The 20,861-nt window shown below is 39.1% G+C and overlaps 1 protein-coding gene across 1 annotated transcript in view; it reads right to left on the reverse strand.

Annotated features, from left to right (window-relative positions):
• The window catches only part of LOC121917450 (cadherin-2-like), a 191,420-nt gene that overhangs the window by 39,249 nt on the left and 131,310 nt on the right, over nucleotides 1–20,861 (reverse strand). The window contains exons 3-7 of the mRNA XM_042443433.1: nucleotides 19,243–19,460; nucleotides 17,402–17,548; nucleotides 10,444–10,599; nucleotides 6,824–6,968; nucleotides 4,693–4,865 (exon numbers count right to left, since the gene is read on the reverse strand). Of these exons, the coding sequence (XP_042299367.1) occupies nucleotides 4,693–4,865; nucleotides 6,824–6,968; nucleotides 10,444–10,599; nucleotides 17,402–17,548; nucleotides 19,243–19,460 (839 nt within the window). The remainder of the gene's footprint in view (nucleotides 1–4,692; nucleotides 4,866–6,823; nucleotides 6,969–10,443; nucleotides 10,600–17,401; nucleotides 17,549–19,242; nucleotides 19,461–20,861) is intronic.

Genomic DNA, 20,861 nt, shown 5'->3' on the forward strand with positions numbered 1-20,861 from the left:
ATTGTTGTTGGATCTAAGCCAGTGCCTAAGATTAAGCCTCCTCCACAAGGAGAAGAATTGCTGGAATTCTAACAGTAAAAGGAGTACTTGTTTTCCCCTTTCCTAATGTTTTGGACGCTGCTCTTTCTTTCTTTCTAGCCCAAGACACCTTAATAATTTCTCTGTTTTTTGCTGAGACTGTATGTTGCTAGATGTAAATAAAAATTACTTTCCCCACCATTTCTGATTTGGGATTCAGCACTTTTATGCTTCTTAGATGAGTGAGGTGATATTGCAAAGAATTCACTTCATCTTCCAAGAAGAAAACTAATAAAGATAAGCCATTTTGTTATTACTCTGAAATCTTAGTGCCTTGAGTACTTTACTGATAGCGCTGAAGAGATTTTTTTGTAAAAATGAATATTTACAAGAAGAATGCCTTTCCACTGAGATCCATCTTTTCCCCTTTCTCCTGTTTCCTGAACTCCTTTAAAATCTTATTTCTTGTTAGCATTACTCTACTTTTTTCCTGACAGTTATACATAAGGCAACAAACTTGTTTTCTACATAGGAACATGCTTTCTACATGCATTGACAAGGTATGTGAACTCATTTAAATTTTTCCTTTTCCTATCAAGTTGGAGCATGATTATACTTCATCTTTAAAATAAGTTTAGAACCTCTTGGAAATACATATACCTTCCAGCTAAGAAAAAAAAATACAACATAAAATGGAAAAGATAATAATATATACAAAAGTTCAGAAATTGTTAGGGAAAGTAATATATCAAAACCAGGGATGCGGGAAGCAATAAACACCTGGGCCTACAATCAGAGAATACCTGCTGAATCAATGGGAACTGATTAAACCAACACTTAAATATGTTCCACTTATTCAACAAACAGTTGATTTTAGATCCCAGATTTTTATTCTTAAGTTTCATGTCCCCCCCCCCCCAGTAATGAAGCATTTGTGAAGGACTGTGGCTCAAAGAGGTTCAGCATGCATATGTTCCACAAACAGATAGCAGGTGTACTGCAGAAAGGTGCTTACAGAGCAAACCGATTAAGGCCCACAGCAGATGTCCTCCTAACTGCATGAGTTTATTTAACATTTCTGTTCCCTACCCCCTTGTGAACAGATATGAGAGAAGATAAGACGGTCTAGGACAACAACATGCTGGACAGTTAGCCCTTTCTCTTTACAATACAGTTCTGTCAAAAATTACCCATATCTATTAGTTCTGATAAGGGTGTTTCCACTGGTACCAAGACAATTTTGCCTCCTGGGTGGAAAGCATCTTGTAGGGGGAGTCATATATATCGACACCTCAATGAATGTGTTCTTTTGGGGGGGAGGGGTAGTGGTTTGAAAACTTTCCAATATGCTGCAGTGGTAATCCTGCTTGTTATCCCTAAGCTGCTACTGCTAAAGGAAGAAACGGTAAGATCAGATACAACCAACTGTGCAATGGGAAGCAAGGCCTTAAACTCACCCATTGTGTAATGACTATCATTGCAATTGCCACTTGCTGAAACATGGCAATTTGTGAAATCATCAAGTCAACAGTGTGAGAGAGGGCTGTGCGTATGCTTGTGAAACAACAGTATGCATCAAAGTTCAAGTTCTGAAAAAGTGTAACTGCTTGCAAAGTTTAGTATAGTGCCCCATTTTAATTGACATACCGTATATACTCATGTATAAGTAAACCTCATGTATAAGTCGAGGGCAGTTTTTGGATCCAAAATCATGGATTTTGATATGACCCGTGGATAAGTCGAGAGGCAAACACTGGAGGATGTTACAAAAGATCTAAAGGGGGTGGGGGAAACAAAGCACCATTTCCCTCCCTATATCTCACTCTCCCAAGCATCAGTCTCAGCATGGAAAAGGGGAAACAAACCTCAGCGTGCACGTACACACACACACACACACACACACACACACACACACACACACACACTTCCCCTTACCAAAAGCATCTCCAAGGCACATGGCTTGTGAAAAGGAGGACAGAACCCACTGTCTCTCTGCTTTTCACCCCCAAGACTCATAGCTTGCAAAAATAGAGGACAGGCCTTTCTCTCTCTCTCTCTGCTATTCACCCCCAGGACTCCTAAGCTCATAGCTAACAGAAATGGAGGACAGGCCTTTCTCTCTCTCTGCTTTTCACCCCTAGGACTCCTAAGCTCATAGCTAGCAGAAATGGAGGGCAGGCCTTTCTCTCTCTCTGCTATTCACCCCCAGGACTCCTAAGCTCATAGCTAGCAGAAATGGAGGACAGGCCTTTCTCTCTCTCTGCTTTTCACCCCTAGGACTCCTAAGCTCATAGCTAGCAGAAATGGAGGACAGCCTTTCTCTCTCTCTGCTTTTCACCCCCAGGACTCTTAAGCTCATAGCTAGCAGAAATGGAGGACAGGCCTTTCTCTTTCTCTGCTTTTCATTCCCAGGACTCCTAAGCTCATAGCTAGCAGAAATGGAGGGCAAACCTTTCTCTCTCTCTACCTTTCACCCCCAGGGCTTCCAGGCAAAACGGGGTTCAAGCCAGGGCGTGTTCCTTTCCTTAGCAGCAACTTGTTAGGTCTGGCTGAGCGGGAAAGCAGAGAGGGAAACACACACACACACACACACACACACACACAGGGGGAGAGGAGGAGAGCGGCGCAGGGGCTTCAAACAGGGAGCCATTACAAGGCTACAGAGAAAGGTGAGCACTTCTTCTTTCACAAAATTTATTAGCATTAACTCATTGACCCTTCCATAAGTCTACCCAGGATTTTGGAGTTCATTTGGGGGGCATAAATTTTTTGACTTATAGTTGAGTATATATGGTAGATTCCATAGGAGGTTGCCAAGATAGTTAAAGTGTAATATACCATTATAATTGTGTGGTGTAAATGGGCCTCTGGTTACAGTAACACATTGATCAATGCAACATGCTCTGCATGGGACTAACTTCAGAAACTGTTCAGAAACTTCAGAAGGCCTAAAATGTTGTCTTGAGCTGGTTACAAGGAACACAGAGGTCCATTGTTGCAGTATCTTCACTGGCTATTGATTCATTTCCAGGCACAATTCAAACTGCTGGTTATGAGGCGTAAAGCCTTATGTGGCTTGGGTCCAGATTATCCGAAAAGCAGTATCTCCTAGTATGTATGAGCCTACCTGAGTTTTAAAATTCCTGGGGATGTGTCTCTTCTTGGTCCCCCACTATCACAACTGGTGAGTAAACATGTGCAACCACTGGATCCAAACCAAGAACTGGTCCAATTTAAGAGAGAACGTGTTACTCCTAGGCATTCATATAATGGTTATGACCTATAAAGCCCTATATGGCTTGAGCCTGGACCACCTGAAAAACATCTTTCTATATTATTCTGTCAAGCCTTTAAGATATTTGAAGGGGGCCCTTCTCCCAGTCCAATATACTCATAGGCAAATCTAAAGAGAACTCAGGAGAGGGGCTTATTGGTGGCTGCTCCCAGACTATGGAATTCTTTCCATTAGGAGGCTAAGCTGGTTGTCTCTGATTCTCTTCTGCTATCAAGCAAGGACCTTTTTACTTAGAGTGGCTTTTGGTGATTAACTGGCTGCTGCACAAATCTTTTAATGGGCATGTTCTGTAAGCTGTACTTCTATTATCAGTTATGTTTTAAATATTTCTAAGGTGATTTAAATCAGTGCTATTTTCAAGAGGATAGTTTATGCAATGTTATTTATATTTATTATAATCATTGTGTTTTAGCTGCACTTTGCTTTAGTACAAGTGGCAAGCTGCCTTGGGAAAAAGGCAGTATATAAGTTAAGTAAGTAAAATAATGAAAAAATGCAGGATGCTCATCCCACCAATATAGGAAACTGCCCAAGAAGGCAAAGTCTGTGTTGCTGTAGCATTAACACCTAGCTTAGGTAATGATCCAGGAGTGGCTATCACAAGGCCATTTTGGACTGAATGACAGTTTCTTTAATATGGTAGTTTTTTTTAATAAACCCTTTTCAGGTTAAAGAAAATCTAAAGATTGCAGAAACTAGAACTAAAACTCAACACATTTTTAAAAATGTCATGATAGTATTTTGTTACTCCACAAGTGCCCAGAAAATCAGCTTTTAAGAACTGTAAGAACTTTAACTTTAAAACTAGATGTTTATTGCAGACAATTTAAAGATCTTTCACTGTTGTTTTAACCTTCTCACTGTGCCAAAGTATTAAAGGTATTAGTAGGATTGCAGTACAGAATTGTATTTTCTCATGAATAAAATTAAGAAGTGAGCAAACAAACTGATTAAGTAAATTTGGTAATAATAAATTGCTTTTGGATTTAATAACCTGAAATGAGGTTCATAAGGCATAAAACAAATTACCACTTCATCACTTTATCAGGTGCTATCAGTAAGGTCATATTACTGATTTCGCAAAGTTTATTATTGCTATTGCTGCTGTAATCATCTGCTTTCAATTCCATTCTGACGTACAGCATCCTATTCTAGGGTTTGTTTGTTTTTGGCAAGATTTATTCAAAGGAGGTTTGCCATTGCCTTTCTCTTAGGCTAAGAGTGCATGACCTGCCCAAATTCACTCAATGAGTATACCAGATGTAAGTGGCCTGCAACTGGCAAGCTAACGAAGGCCTGTGTAATGCCAATGGGAACATATTATGTTAGCAGCCTCTATACAAAGTATTCAAACATACACAGCACAAGACCTGGCTTACCTCTCTGTCCAGTCCAGCAGCAACTGTGATAATGTCACCTGTTTCATTGTTGATTGTAAACATGTTTGGGGAAGGGGTACTTGGAGCTTGTGACAAAATTCTGTATCTCAGCATTCCATTCAATGCATTTGGGTCATCAGCATCAATAGCAGTGACTGTCATGACATAGGTTCCTAATGAAGGAACAAATAATGACTGGAGTTAAATAAACAGTTTACTGGGGTTACCCAAGTTCACTCAGAAGCTCAAAACTTGGTCTAAACATTTACTTCCTCTGATAAAACATTTCAACATTCCTTATGTTATTTGGATCATACTGCTTTCCTCAAGGCTCTTGATCAACAAAGGGCAAGGCAACATAAAATGCATGTATTTATAAAATGTATCCAAATTCACTTAGTGCTGAAAATGTTCTCCTGGCACTCAGGCCCATTAATTCTATAACACTTTTAATGAAAATGTAAACTCACACATGTTTCTAGCTATCTTACTGACTCAGAACAAATGAATAGTGTGCATAAGCAAGTGGGGTGCATATTGATTTCGCAGAAAGGTAATGCTTGTTAGTTCAGTATATAGGTCTGTACGAATGAAGGACGTTTCTGTTATCTTTTCACTCCTTCTATAAAGCTGAAATTTAAAGCAATGATTACCGTTGGTATAAAATAGTGGTACATTCTGTCTACTAACATCATGAAAGGCCACATCAATAGGCTGCAATAGGAGAACTTGCTACTATTTACACAGAGACACACATCTCACCACACTCAAAGACATAAGATAAATTGGATAAGGAGAACTGAATTTTGGGATGCGGAGGGGGAATCTTTTCTGCTGACAAATGCCTTCCTATTGTCTGATCCACACCACTGGATATAGCCTATGGTTTATGGAATATACCATAATGGTGAACGCACAGAGGTACAAGGATGAAACCCGGCTTTCAAACTACATCTCTTCTGTTAACTCAATATCATTTTGGCTTGCTACATTTCTCCCCTCAGCTGCTCTCACCCAAAATCTGAAGTATAAAGATAATAACACTATATTAAAAGCATTGTTGAATGGTTGCAATCTAACATTCCCCAAAGTACTGTAAATATTCACATGCAGTGATACACAAGGCCAGAACTACACAATAACTACACAGAATGGAAACACTGTGTAACACACCTCACTGACTGTCATTTTGCAAGGCATAATGAATGATGTGCAATGCACAACTGCAAATGAGCAACTCCAATGCACAACTGCATTATTGTATATGCAACTCTGCTTCCACCACTGTCAACAGAATCAATCCATTTCACTATGGTTAATAATTTGCCCAGATGCATATGCATGCATGTCACTAAGATGACATAAGCCAAAAAGTGTAAAGAGTGTCTGTACAATCTAAAAGTATTAAATGCTTTTAGAATTTTAGAAATGCTATTTATTATTACAGTGGGCCCTTCCTACCAGTGAGCTTCTGATCCATGAATCTGACTGACCATGGATAGCCATACCCCATATAATTAAATGGCAAAAAAATGAATGCACACATGCTGAAGTATATATGTTCATGTTTCTGCCACTGAATAATATGGGATGTGATCATCTACATTTTAACCCCCCCCCCCAAACCAAACCCTCATCGATTTAGATAACCCATTGTACTCACTATTCTTCCTTGCCTTCTTTTTCTCTTCCTTTTCCTCCATAGCACATGCCATTTATCTTTATGTTTGGCTCCTATGTTCAAAGGTAGGCAGCAAGCTATGCTTTATTAAGCATGATCATGTCAGTTGCTTGAGTTCTGAAGCTGATTTTGCTTATATGAGCCCAGCAAGGTGGCAGCATATACTTGACAAGTACTTTCACACAAGCATATGTAACAAAGGAGTGGGGAGTGAATCAGCTTGCCTTTGTTCCCATGAAACATGGATCATACAATAATCAAACATGCCTCCTGAGCTCCATCAAAAAAGACTGGTCTTTCCTTGTTGGGAGGATACAATTAAAATTGAACAGTCCAAAGGGTGACGATGATGATCACAGAGAGTTGGTGGTATGATTTTGGCTAAATTTTTAAAGTATATTTTAACATCTTGAAGTTTAAATGAAAATAATTTTTTTTGGGAAATTTTACCTGGCTTTGATCCTTCAGGAACTGTCCCATTCCAAACCTGGTGTAAGAACTCAGGCCTATTGTCATTCATATCAATGACATTAATGACAATGTCGATGGGATTTTCCACCTGGTTTCCATTTACATCCACAGCGTGTGCCCTCAGCTGCAAAAGTCATTAGGAATTGAGAAAACTTGCAAAACATGTCATCATGCATGGTAATTAGTGTTGCTGACAGAACATTTTAAATGGAACTCCATTAACTTGATTTATGTCAGCATCTTCTTTGTATCTCTCTTTCTTGGTCACTTCAACAGCTATTTTTTTTTTAAAAAAAATCATATTGTAAACTATCAAACCAAAGTCCTTTAAAACGCAATTACTCGCTCCATGTCTAAAGTTACTAAAACAAGCCACTGGTGCAGAATAAACAAGCATTCCATTTGTTCATAATCTTCTTAAAAGCCTGAACAAAAAGTATCTAATGCAGAAAAGTTTAAAATTATTTCATAATAATAGATTATCAAATGAAATTGGTTTGCAAAAGAACCAGAAAATTCTGCCCAGAGATTCTAGAAGTTTCCAAGTATTCCTGCGCAGGCGCAGAAGTAACCCATTTGTGTGATTCGCAGAGACCACGAAGAAGAAAAATAAATATTTCTTCAAACAGTGCCAAGTTCATTCATTAAATATGATGCAATGATAGCCACTAGCTTAGGTGCATCTTTTTGCATCCTATGAAAAGGATAGTGTACTAGATGGATATAAGGAGATGATCTATCAGAATTATTCTTGACATTTTTAAAATATTACTGAAAAACAGAGTTTAGAAATGTTGCTACTCTGAACTACCATTCTTAGAATCTCTCAGCCACTACGGCTGCTTAGCTATATTTGCTGGGAAACTCTGGGACCTGTAATCCAAAAAATTATTTTCCAAGCTCTGATGAAACATGAAAATTTACAGAGATTTCTCAAAAACCCATCCACTCATACATCCCTCCAATGTTCTTCTAAAGGTAAAGGTATTCCCCATTGACAACGTTGTCAAGTCGTGACTGACCATAGGGGGCGGTGCTCATCTCCATTACTAAGCCAAAGAGCTAGCATTCTCAGAGACTACTCTGTGATCATGTGGCCAGCATGATTGCACAGAATGCTGTTTATCTTCCCATGGGTGTGGTACCTATCTATCTACTTGCATTTGCATGCTTTCGAACCGCTACCTTGGAAGAAGATGGGACTAGTGACCGGAGCTCACCCCGTCATGCAGCACCTGGGCTACCAACTGCCAACCTGCCAATCTTGCAATCAACAGAGTCAGCATCATAATCACTTGAGCCACATCTTCTAGGCTTCCTTATTTTCTTTAACCTACAAGAGTTTGTATTTTAAGATATCACTGAAACACTTAATCTCATGGTAAATGCCGTTTTTCATTTCTTAATGACAAATGTTGCAATTTTATATTTAGCTAAAGCTTTGTTGTGTTGTTGTGTGTCTTCAAGACATTTTCAATTTAGGGCAAACAGACCACCTCACTAAAAAAAATGTTCTACGAAATTCACGTTGTGATGGAATTTGCAACTATAAAGGGAGAATTGAAAACAAATAAAATTCATAGTCTTAGTTTGCTTTATCACTAAAAACTAGCAGATCCAGGAAAGGGTTTTTGTGGATTTTCCAGCTGTTAGAGCTCACAATTCTATTGATGTCTAGTTGAGCTGTGGAATAGGAAGATGGACTGGATACCTGACACAATTTTTCTAAAGTGTCTTTTATTTGGGTGTACAGTATGGGCCCCTTGGTTTTCTGAGGCACTCAGGGTAATTATATACTTGGGCAGATGACTAGAGGATAGCCAAAAAAACAAAACAAAAAAAAAACCTGAACAAAATTATGGTCCAAATTAAACTTTACTCCTCTCTTTAAAAAGCAATTGTAAAACTTCTGTTGAAGAAAACTTCACTAGACAGCATCACGTTAGATAACTGTCAGCTACTTTCTATTCTGCTTTGCTCCCTAGAGCAAGCAGTGGCAACACAACTCCAACTTTCTTAGATGAAATGGATTTGGATCAATTCCAATCTGGGTTCAAGCCTGATTATAGGACAGAAATAGCCTTGATTACCTTGGTGAATAACCTATGATGAGAATTCAGGGAGTGTGTCACAACTGGTGACAAGGAGGCTGTGGAAGTCCCGAATTGTCAGAAAGCAGTGAAGGAAATGTTAACCTTGTCAAGCCATTCACTAAGGGTCTCAAGAGATGCCCCTAAGGGATGACCCCATGCCACTTCTTTCCTCGCTGGATCAGGGCCACAGCAACCACATGCTGAGGCCCCAATTTGGCCTTTCCATGGCGCAAAAAGAAGCCGCAAAAAGCGTCTCCTTTATGGGCTGTAGAAAGGGCACCCTAGCCATCACTGTGGTGGCTTTTTGCCACTTCTTCAGAGCAGCGTATGGAAGTGCTGTGGCAAAGACACGGTGTAATGTCACCCACCATCTGGTCAGGTGGGTGGTGTGGGAGCAGAGTTGCATATGCAATGCCCCCACGCCGGCATATAACACCAGTCTGTATAGCCGCTAAGAAACCTAATTTTGGGTTTGAGATTACAGCCTGTTCTGGATGGACTCCCTCCGAAAGATCAGGATTATAGCTTGGGAATGCTATTGGATCTAATGCTTCTCCTTGAAGACCAGGAGTTCCTTTGCCCAGCTTCAGTTGCTGTGTCACTGCAACTTTTCCATTGGAGGGCAGATGTGGATAGTGGTTCATGCCTTAATTAAATTCCAGCCAGACTACTGTAACAGTGTTTGGAATCTACAGCTAGTAAAAAATGCAAAAGCCACATTGTTTTTAAGTATGTGTTTTTGAGATCTTATACCATTGGCCTTACAAGAACTGCACTGGTTTCCAATTTTCTTGCTAGCTCAATTCAATCTGCTGTTTTTGATCTACAAAGTCCTAAACAGTTTCATATCAGGATATATCTGAAAGATGATCTCCTCCTACATAAGCCTGAATGGAATTTGTGATCATTAAGATTGAAAAAGCAGTCTGTTGTGCATCTCATCACCCTGTGAAGGGAGGTAGGTGGTTACACGTGACAGCTCTTTTTCTGTTCCCTGACTGTGGAACATCCTTTCAAGGGAAGTTAGGTTAGTTCTATTCCTTTTGAGTATTTGGGAGGCAGCTAAGGCTGCTATTTTGCTTGGCCTTTGGTGCCTGAAACTTCACTGGTTAGCTTAAATGTTGGGTCTTAAATTATTTTTAATAAGTTTTTAAAATATGTTTTTAAAAGTATGATTTTCAATGTTTTTATTTATATATTTAACGTTCTACTTGCTTTTATCCATTGTACATTAGCTCAAGGGGGCCTAGTAGGCTGAGAAGTGATACATAAACACAGCAAACAAACAAATTTTGTCTAATCTATTACAGGAAATTTCAGTTGTTCAAATATACGAGCTTCAACTGCTATAATGTACGAAAAGCAAAAATGTGTAGAAATCCAGATCTCATTCAAACACTTTAAATCTAAAGCCGAGAAAACTGTGCCAGATGTGCACTTCAAAGATCAAACAGATGTTAAGATCTTTGATTTAAATATCTGGTTTAACGTAAATTAAGAACTTACGTGAAAAGAAGCAATTTGCTCCCGATCTAATGGTTTTGTCACTGACAGTTGACCTGAGATGGGGTTAATGATAAAAATGCCTGTGGGGGGTTGATCAGCTCCTGGCCCAGTAACACTGTATCGCAGGGAAAGGCTTTTATCACGATCAGATCTGATCTAGGTATCAAGAAGAAGATGGTTTCATTAAACATATAAACAATCCAAGGTATTAGCTGATAAACAAAGCAACAATCTTATTTTAAAACTCATTTTGATTACTCATTTTAAGCAATCAGCCCATGTTATTTTCCTTCTTGTTAAGAATATATATGTGCATTGGGCCAGTTGGAGTTAGCACCTAAAACACTCTTATTCCAAAACAAGGCAGCTGGACTGTTAGACATGATTACTGTATTTTCCGGCATATAAGACGACTGGGCGTATAAGGCGACCCCCAACTTTTCCAGTTAAAATAAAGAGTTTGGGATATACTCGCCGTATAAGAGTACCCCTCTTCCAACGCACACCAAATAAAAATTTTTAAAACCATCAGATTTGATTTCAATATGGTAATTTTAATTCAGATGCTTATGACATGCAGGTACTTAGCAGGAAACCTTGTTGTATACAAAGCCTGCTTGGATTGGTCAGCTCTCCCTGCCTGCCCAGCCCTCCCTGTCTCCAAGACTATCAGAGCGGCAGCTGCTTTCATACAATCGTCGCATATGGTGGGGATGCGGCCGTTTTTGAGCTCCCCCCACCAAATGCAGTGACAGCAGATTCTCCAGTCCAGCTCGGAAGTTTCAGCACCTGCCCTATAAGACAACACCCAGCATATAAGAAGACCCTCGACTTTTGAGAAGATTTTCCTGGGTTAAAAAGTAGTCTTATACACCAGAAAATACAGTAATTAAAACATCACATTATGATATCTGAACCAATTGCTAGACCACCTCTGGCTCAAATGCAAAGAACTGTTAATAAATTTTAAATCTCTAAACACTTTGGGCTCAAGTTACCTGAAGGAGAATCTCCTTCCTTACTTACCGACCCTTACACCATGTCTATTATTTGGCCCCCTCATCCATGTTCCCCTGTCAAATGAGATGATATGACTAACTAGGAGAGAGAGATCTTCTCAATGGTGGCACCCCATTTGTTGAATGCCCTCGCCAAAGACTCACCTAGTGCTTACATTATGATATTTTGGACATCAAAGGAATATCTTTGTTTAATAAGTGTTTATGTGTTTTCAGTTCTTATAATTCTTCTGTTTTGCTCCTGGATTACCTTGGTTTTCTCTATGGGGTCCTGGCTACATTGCACTCTTACTGTGCTCCATTTATATTTTACATGTTGATGTATTCTATACTAACCAGAGAACTCTGATTGTTAGGTGTTCTAAAAAGTCTAATATATAAAACTGAATTAGAATAGCAAATATCACCATCTCAGTACAGAACTATTGTGATCAAAGTATGGATATCTAGTGTGCTTCCTGATGTAACATTTAGCAAAACAGTAATGATCTACCAACTGGCTGCCTCAGTTACATGTTTTATATCTGTAAAAACAAACAAACAAATGGATGAACAAGATTCACCCTTGCAAGTTCTATCCCCCCCCCCCCCAAAAAAACCCTCCTGGGATCCACCCATCACAGCCTGGTCCAAAAACTTATTCAAATCAAGAGTAGGACAAACATTTTGTTGAACCTGCTGTAAAACAATTGGGAGTCAGAAACCTTTGCTGTCCTACTCTAAATTGCACAAAGACCTATCAGGAGACGCCACTGCATAGACCTGCTGTAAACATTTGCTCTCTAAGGGGCCATTCAGACTACCTTTACCCTGGAAAAAGGATCGAATCTTGCACGTTAAGTTCATATTCACCCCGAATCTCTCACAATCGAATCCGAGGCATGCACACCCGTTTCGCGGCAAATGCCCCTTAGCATGAGTCATTTGGAATCGGGGGGAAAAGCTGTCTCTTTTGAAAAAACCCGGGTTCGGCGAATATTAACTTGCCCCCAATCATGATCAGGGCAAATTCAGGGAAGGGATTTAGGTCAGAGGAAGGCAGAGCATTCCCTCCCCTTTATCGGAGCGAAGGAGGAGGAGGAAGGAGCTGGAGGAAGGATACAAAAAAGGGGAATCACGGTGACAGGATGCAAAAAGGGGGAATCAGGGTGACTGACAGGGGATGCAAAAGGCAGTCAGAGGGGGAAATTGGAGAAAGTGACGGAGGAGGATGAGGATGAAGGAGCCAGGGGGAAGAAGGGGGCCATGGAGGGCAACCTGTAATGGAGCAGGAGGAGAAGAAGGAAGGAGCAGGATGAGGGGTCAATTCAGGGCAGATCAGAGGGAGGGCACAGCATGGAGTAAGCTTCCCTCTTGCACCAGGCAGCTTTCTCTCTCTTTTTCATTTTTTATTATTTTTGACAATATTTTTGACATGTTTTTTGCAATAGGTAGATAGATATATAGATAGAATGTAAGCAGGACGAAGGGTCAATTCAGGGCAGGTCAGAGGGAGGGCACAGGACGGAGCAAGCCTCCCTCTCGCACCAGGGAGCTTTCCCTTTTTAATTTTTTTTTAAATTACAGTATTTTTGGCAGTCTATGTGCATGGTTTTTGCTTCAGGTAGATATATATTTAGATAGAATGTGGCTAGTTGCTTGTTGACTTTCCCTTTCATTTCCTCGCTTCCAGCAGCAAGGCACTTTGCAAAAGCCTTTTTTCTATGCGAATGCTGAAATGCGAATGTTACAAACGTTTCTCTTTCCAATTTGGCAAATTGATACAGAATGCTTTTGCTGCTGTTTGTAAGCAATTCCGGGGTAGCCTAGGGAAAGCAATGGATGCATGGCATTTCTGGAATTCCGAGGTGAGGAATTATTTAATTAATTAATTATTACTACATGTGTATGAGGCATTCTGGGGTGGCAAGGAGGGAGGATGCAAGAGATGCAGAGATGGCATTAACTGGCATTTTGGGGCAAACGGGGCCAAGGGAAGATCCATAACACACACACACACACACACACACACACACACACACACACACACACAGGAGGTTTTTAAATTTGATTGCATTTTGAGGCAAACGGGGCCAAGGGAAGATCCATAACACACGCACGCACGCACGCACGCATACACGCACACACACACACACACACACACACACAGAGAGGAGGTTTTTAAATCTGATTGCATTTGGGGGCAAACGGGGCCAAGGGAAGATCCATAACCTGCAGTGACCCAAATCCCCACAACACAAACAGGAGGTTTTTAGGTTTGATAAAACGTGCGGATACTGGGCGCCTTTTTTTAAAAAAAAAGGAGGGGGAAAGGGGGGAATCACCCATCCAATTGCTGTAAAAAACGTCACTTTGATGCAAGCAGAAGAGAATTTGATTGACAGCAAAGGAGGATTTTTTAAAACTGGTTACTGCAAATGTGAACTCTGCTAAGAGCTGCAATTGCATTCAGGGGTAAATAACCCCGATTAAGGTATTTCGTAGTGAGCACTTGTCCCGAGAGAGTTGGGGGGGGGGGGGTCCTGATTCTGCCCGTTTCCATCCAGGGCAAATAGCTCAGTCTGAATGGGGGCCAAGTAACAGCATCTGTGAATGTGTGGGTATTGCATAGACAGATAATTTTCCAACTCCTGCAGCAATACTGCTTCTAAGAGCTGCATTATATCATAGATCGGCTAGGGGTAGCTTTCTACTGGTATTTTACTGGTGACATAACAAATAATGGAACAATGGTTGTATGTCTTGTTTCACACTGCCTTATTTCCCCCCTCCCCAAGATAACATGCTGTGCATTTATTTCTTGTGTGTTGATAAAGTCAAACATTGGTTTATATGCAAATGTCTTATTTGACCTTTGTGTTCAATCTTGGGATATGAATTTTTATGTAACTACAGTGGAACCTCGCCATACACGCGCTCGCGGGGCGGAAGGGGCGGCGTGTCCCATTCAATTGAATGGGCGCGTGCGCCCGTTGCGCCCCGCGCGCGCACGTGCCCCATTGTTTACAATGGGGCTCGAGCATAGGCGGAAATCGCCATACGTGGCGGGATCTGGAATGGATCTCCCGCTTATGTCGAGGTTCCACTGTATACCATAAAAACTGACTCCCAAACGGTCTCAGATTGATGGTAATTTAGCTTACTGATATCTGTTTAGGGACATCCCTGACTACATTGAGGAATATGAGCCTAATCTAGGAATGTGAATATTTCTGTTTTGATTTCACTGAGGTTCTTGAAAACCCACTTGCATTTCCCCCTTGTCCCTGTTATGTATTGGCTTGTGAGACTTTGCATTTTTGTCCTTGCTGAAATTCCTGAAAATTTTAAACTCATGCCTTTATTTATATAATTTACCTAATTTACTCAATATCTCCCCATTGAGTAATGCATGTGTTTGGATTCTCCTCCCCTAATTAAGTTGATTTTACCTAGTTATATTTGAAACATATGTGCATTGTTTTATTCACATTTATGTCTCAGAAATGCCTTGTACAATTTGCTAAGGGGTGAATGCTTGAGGCAAGGTACACATGTCTCTGGGAAGGCAAAAATGCTACTTTTATTGAGAATGTTGAGTCCAATGAAATTTATTTCCATCCCTAGCTTAACCTAAAATATTATATACCTGTACTTCTCTTTTAGATGCACAGTCACAGTTGGGCAGTTCCCTAGTGAAAACTCCTCACCCCTCTTTTCCCTAGCTAATCAATGCCATTCCCTGAATAGAAAGCTCCATTTCCCCCAGGCCTAGAGAATAGTGGTGATTTTGGGGTTACTCCTTGTCTTACTCCAAAGTAAGATATTTTTTCTTAATGTTACTTCTACTCCTAACTCCTATTATACTCCTCAATAAAATTATAATATAAAAATAAAAAATGGTGTTTGTATGTACAATATAATAACAGGAATAAGTAGTACTGTACAAATATAGTAACAAATAAACTGCTTACTCCTTTACTTCTTACTCCTACTCCTAAGCCCCTATTTTCCCTCTGGCTGACTCTCATTATTTCCCAAGGAAAGAGAACCCTTGCAGCACATAGCGTCAAAACACCTCCAGTCATATAAACATTGTCTCATGCACACCAACGCATATTACCATGCCAAGTAACTACTGTGGTAATGGGACATGGAAGCGCACAAGAAAGGCAGTATACCAACAGTGTTGTAATTGCGTTTTTATTTTTAAACAGTTGTAAATATGACATTTCTGGCATGGTCAAGAACAGTGTGATTGTATATTATTAGTCCATGTGACATATACACTGAACTCAACAAACAAATAATTTTAATCTATAGCAAGAAGCAACCTATGTTCATGCCTGACATTTCTCCCCAGGATTAAAATAAATTCAAAAGGCACTGAAGGATTTTTTTTTTCCAAATTTTTCTCACATAATTTCTCACATATTTTTTCTCACAGGCAATTTCAACTTCCTCAAACACCAGCACACAAAAATGTATGAAATAATGGATGCTCAGTATTATTATTATTATATTTATTTATTTATTTATTTATTTATATCCCTCCCCTTCTCCCAGGGCTGGCATTCAGGGAGACCTACAATGTTAAAAAACACCAAACAGTTAAAAACATACAAAAATAGTATATTAAAATAGAATTAAATTACTATAATAATTAAAACAAATTCCATGCTAAAATCAAGTACTTTAAAAAGATTAAAATGCTTAAAATATATTAAAAATGTAACAACACCCCATCACATGCCTTAAAAACCTTCCGATTTAAAAGCCTGTCTAAACAAATAGGGCCCGGTATAAACAGGCGCTTTGTAGTGCCCTGGGGCCAAAACTAGGGTTCGGAAGAGCGGAGCAACCACACACGCCGGAACCCTAGTACGTAATGGCGCTGCCATCATGGCAGCCTCCTGTCTACACAGGGGCTGCCATCATGATGCAAGCATGGTACAGCATTCGCATGTCGCGGCCCTGCTCTTGCGTCATCGATGAGCAACAGTGCGCCAATGGCGCATTCATGGTGTCTGCCATGCGCACCAAAAAGAATTCGCTTATACTATGTGTATAAGGTGCATATCAAACATAAATTATACTCATGTTTAGACTTGGGTCCCATCCCCAAGGAAAATAAAGTCATTTAAAAACTATATATGTGAAAAATCAGTTTATCCTGTACTTACCAGTACTTTCAGATGCAAGTAAATGTTGCTAACACATCTTTTAGAATGATATCTAAAAATATTACAACCAGAGAGGTGCTTCCAATCTCTACTGATGCAAGGGAAACACAAAGCTCCCAAATTAAACATTGGCTGACAAGTACACAAGAAAGTGATTTTGCAATATGCTGTGCCAACAGTGTGTCATTTAATTCATGGTAGTTGGTATTGATGGTGGGAATGTATGGTAACTAAGCTTCAGGAAATGTTAATTCAAGCTTAAAATTTCAGGGTGATGAAGAGTGAACTATACACAATGTTTTCAAGAATTCAACTTCCCATGCTGGCTTCTGGGGTCAAAAAACAATGCAATGAAATGATATGCATCATTACTTTTGTAATGACACAGCCATAGAAGGAATCCTATTATGTCCCCAGACAAAAAAAACCAGTAAAAGTTTTCAATCAGGAGTCCCAAAATCCAAACTAGATAAACAAAACGGAGGACAAAAATCTACACAGACACTTTCCATTCTCTTGCCTTGTGATTGCTTGTTAAGACCATGCCTCCACAAATTTTCTTTCTCAATCATGATTTACACTCAGAAGCATAACTATAAAGCACTGGTATTGGTAAGTGATGAAGGTATTAACTCTGTTACTTCCACTTTCTATCATGATTCCGATATTTTTGCTAAAATATATATGAAAATAAAATATTGATCATAACTTTCAAGTGAAAAGATTAATTTTAGAACTGAAACATCTTCAGAACAACATTACTTTTTTCTCTCTTACCCTAACTAATTCCTGAGGAAAGGGCCCTCTAGAGTTTTCTGGCAAGTTGATTGGAGGAATGACCCAGTCTCTCTTCTGTCTTTGCAGATGGCCACTGTGCTTATTTGGCTGTCTTGGAAATACTATGTCTTCCATTTTCTTTTGCTCCTTTCCATTCAGGATAATGAAAGAAAGATGAAAATAGAATATGCTTTGATACACATTCACATAATGAAAAATGACCTAAGAATGTGTTCACAGAGTTACATGGAATAAAAAAATTATATGCAACATGTTTTTTCTCCTATAAAATATTATTGACCTCTTTGTTTTCCAGCACAATGCTTGTTTAAAAAATAAAGAGTTTCAAGGAATTTATTATTCCATGATGGTGTGTGACCTACCTTATATTCTTTATGTTCCAGCTGGAGACTAGTTAATACAACACAAAATTTAATAGCATGCCTTTAGATATTTCTCATTAGTTGGAGCTACTGTTCAGGTAATATGCTACTGTACATTAAATTTAGATCTGGGTGTGCTAAAATATAATTTGAGTTCCAAGAAAAGTTTAATACATAGTAGTAAGGAATGTCTAAAATATTTATGACCCTATTAAATCCCATAGAATTAATGTTGTAATTATTTTAAACCTATGTCAGCCATGATGGATGCTGTAGATGACCCATTTTGCACAGTGGGCATTAATCTCTGCAGGGCGTCAATAATTCTTCCTGCATCTGCAAGCATCCTAGCTTTTCTCTCTTGATTCCTATGTGTATTCAAACATGCCAGCTCACACAGGCATGCAGAAAAAAGAAAGGAAACTCCACTTTCCTGAATTGTTAAAAACAGTTAGGGTGCTTGGGTATAAATTATACCATAGCAGAAAACAAGTTCTGTACTTGTATAAATTACTGCCTTGGAGTGTCATTAGGTTGGATTCAAGCTTATTTATCCTTAGAGGAGACCTGATGAAATAAATGCCATGATAATAAACTTAAGTCTCAGTGATTTCAATTCGCCTGCTCTGAGGATGACTAAGGGGCTGTGCAGACCATCCCTAAGAGTTAAGATGCACATATCAGCAGCAAGGCCAAGCAATGACTCTATTGTTCAGGCTCTTCTCCCTACATTCACTGGAGCCATGAATAATTTACACCTAGCCAGTCTCCCACACCCCACAATTTGATTATTGAGGAGGGCCAAGACAAAGCTAATATTCCCTGCCAGAAAGGCTTTCCTGATTCAGCTATAAATCTGCAGCTACAGAATAATAAACTTGACTGATGGGTCTGAGAAGGGTATTGTTTATTTTGTGGTTATATTTAACTGCTTGAATAAATACTATAATGCTTTCAAGATTTTTTTTAAAAGAATGACCACTTTCAAGTTAAACAGGGTTATAAATGTAAGAATGAAAACAAAAACCCTGTGCAAACAGAAAAACCCAAATGGAAATAACTTAGCAGATCAAGCCTTCAATGGGATGGGCACATTTTCAAAACAGATACAGATAAAGGAATGTTATTGCTAAGCTTTACAATTATGTCTGCATTTAGTTACCCATTAGCCTAAAATGTATTTGGATAATCTCTGAAAACTCTTTTCTAGTACAGTTGGCCCTTCTTATACACGGATTTAAGCATCCACGGTTTGAAAATATTAAAAAAAAGTATAAATTTCAAATTTTAAATCTTGCCTTTCCATTTTTTATAAGGGACACCATTTTGCTATGTCATTAAATTTAATGGGACTTGAGCATCCAAGGATTTTGTTATCCACGGGGGATCTTGGAACCAAACACCAGCGTATAACAAGGGTCCACTGTATAATTTCAAAGGAATATTAGCATGTTTTACCTTCACAGAATCTTCTGGCTCAAGAGCTAGTTTCACCACCACTTGCCATTGTTCCTTGGTTTCTTTGTCATTAGCATATAGGTGGAATTCAGTAGGTTCTGGAGAAAGTTGAAAGCTTCTAGCTGCATACACCACACCATCTTCACCCACTCTAAAATCTGCTGGTATGCTGCTTTCAAAATAGACTTTTCTGCTTCCTTCACAGCTTCTAAATCTTACTGCAAACATAAAAAAACAACACAGCAGCAAGAGTCAAAAGGGATATAAAAGCCAAGTTCCAATGAAACATGGATTATTAATTGCAATTAGTCAAAATATGGTTCTTTCATATTTAAAGACTGTTTTCAAGGATAATATTTAAAACAAAACCTTGCAATCTTTTAACATTCTAACACAAATAACTAGCTGTTCACTTACTGATATAAGCAACTGAAATAGAAAGAAAAACAGAATCAAATAACTGTTTTTCCAATACGATTGGGCTTCTTATTCAAATCTTATTGATTTAATGGGAGCTGTTTCTGACTCAACTGGTTGACTCAATTAAAACTTTCTATAAATTCTATCTGCCTAAATTTCCAGACTCCTTCCCCACATCCCCTGTTCTGGCATGAGAGTCTGAGGTACTTGCACATGGGATGGTTATGGTGCTGTTTTGTCCCTGCACAGCTAATGGTCTCTGGATGCCTTTGCCACATAATGCACCAAATCCCCAGCCTTCCTCCTAGTTTGGAGATGGGAAAATGGTAGGGTTCACCAAGCAACTGCAGTTCTGCAGGTTGCAACAAAAAAGGTGGATTTTTTAAAATCAGAAGGTAATGCCACATTTCTTGTGGTAATCCAATTTGCTGATGCTTTTCAAGTACCCCCCCCCTTTGAACAAGGGTTAAAGTTGAGAGTCTTTTACAAGATGGTGAATATATTCAGCTGTAGCCATGCTGGGTCATATGACAAATTACAACAATCTTACCTATCAACAGAAATAATATCTGAAACAAAATATAGGCTTGTGACTCTAAACGTTGTCATTTTTCTTCCCTGTATAATATTTAACATATTTGACTGATGAAGAAGCCAGTGAAGCATTGAGAGCTTGCATGATATGTTTTCTGCATTTTGGTTGGCCAATAAAGGTATCACTCTTTTGTGGATTTTGTTGTATTCTGTTGAACTGTATCATTCATGTAACTAAATATTCCTTTTTCATTAGCAAAAATCAAACAAGCAATTATGGCCCTGTTTGCATGAACCAGAATACTTTGGGGGCTTACAAAACATTAGCAAAAACTTGTTAACAATAAGAGCTTTCAACAGTGGAATACACTTTCTTGGAGAGTGGTGAAGTTTTCTTCTTTGGAAAGTTTTAAACAAAGGCTGGATGGCCACCCATTGAGAGTGCTTTGACTGTATATTCATGCATGGCAGGGGGTTGGACTGGATGGTCCTTGTGCTTTCTTTCACCTCTATGATTCTATGATTCTTGAGCCTGTCTGCATGTTTCTCAGCATCCATAAGAATCAGCCTGTAGGGTCTTTCCCACAGTTTTTTCTTATTTGCCATTAGTATACATGATTTGGGCAAAAATGTCGAACAAACTGATAAAATGCTTTCCAAATTCA

Source organism: Sceloporus undulatus, unplaced genomic scaffold, assembly GCF_019175285.1.
Source record: "Sceloporus undulatus isolate JIND9_A2432 ecotype Alabama unplaced genomic scaffold, SceUnd_v1.1 scaffold_18, whole genome shotgun sequence".
Classification (NCBI taxonomy): Eukaryota; Metazoa; Chordata; class Lepidosauria; order Squamata; family Phrynosomatidae; genus Sceloporus; species Sceloporus undulatus.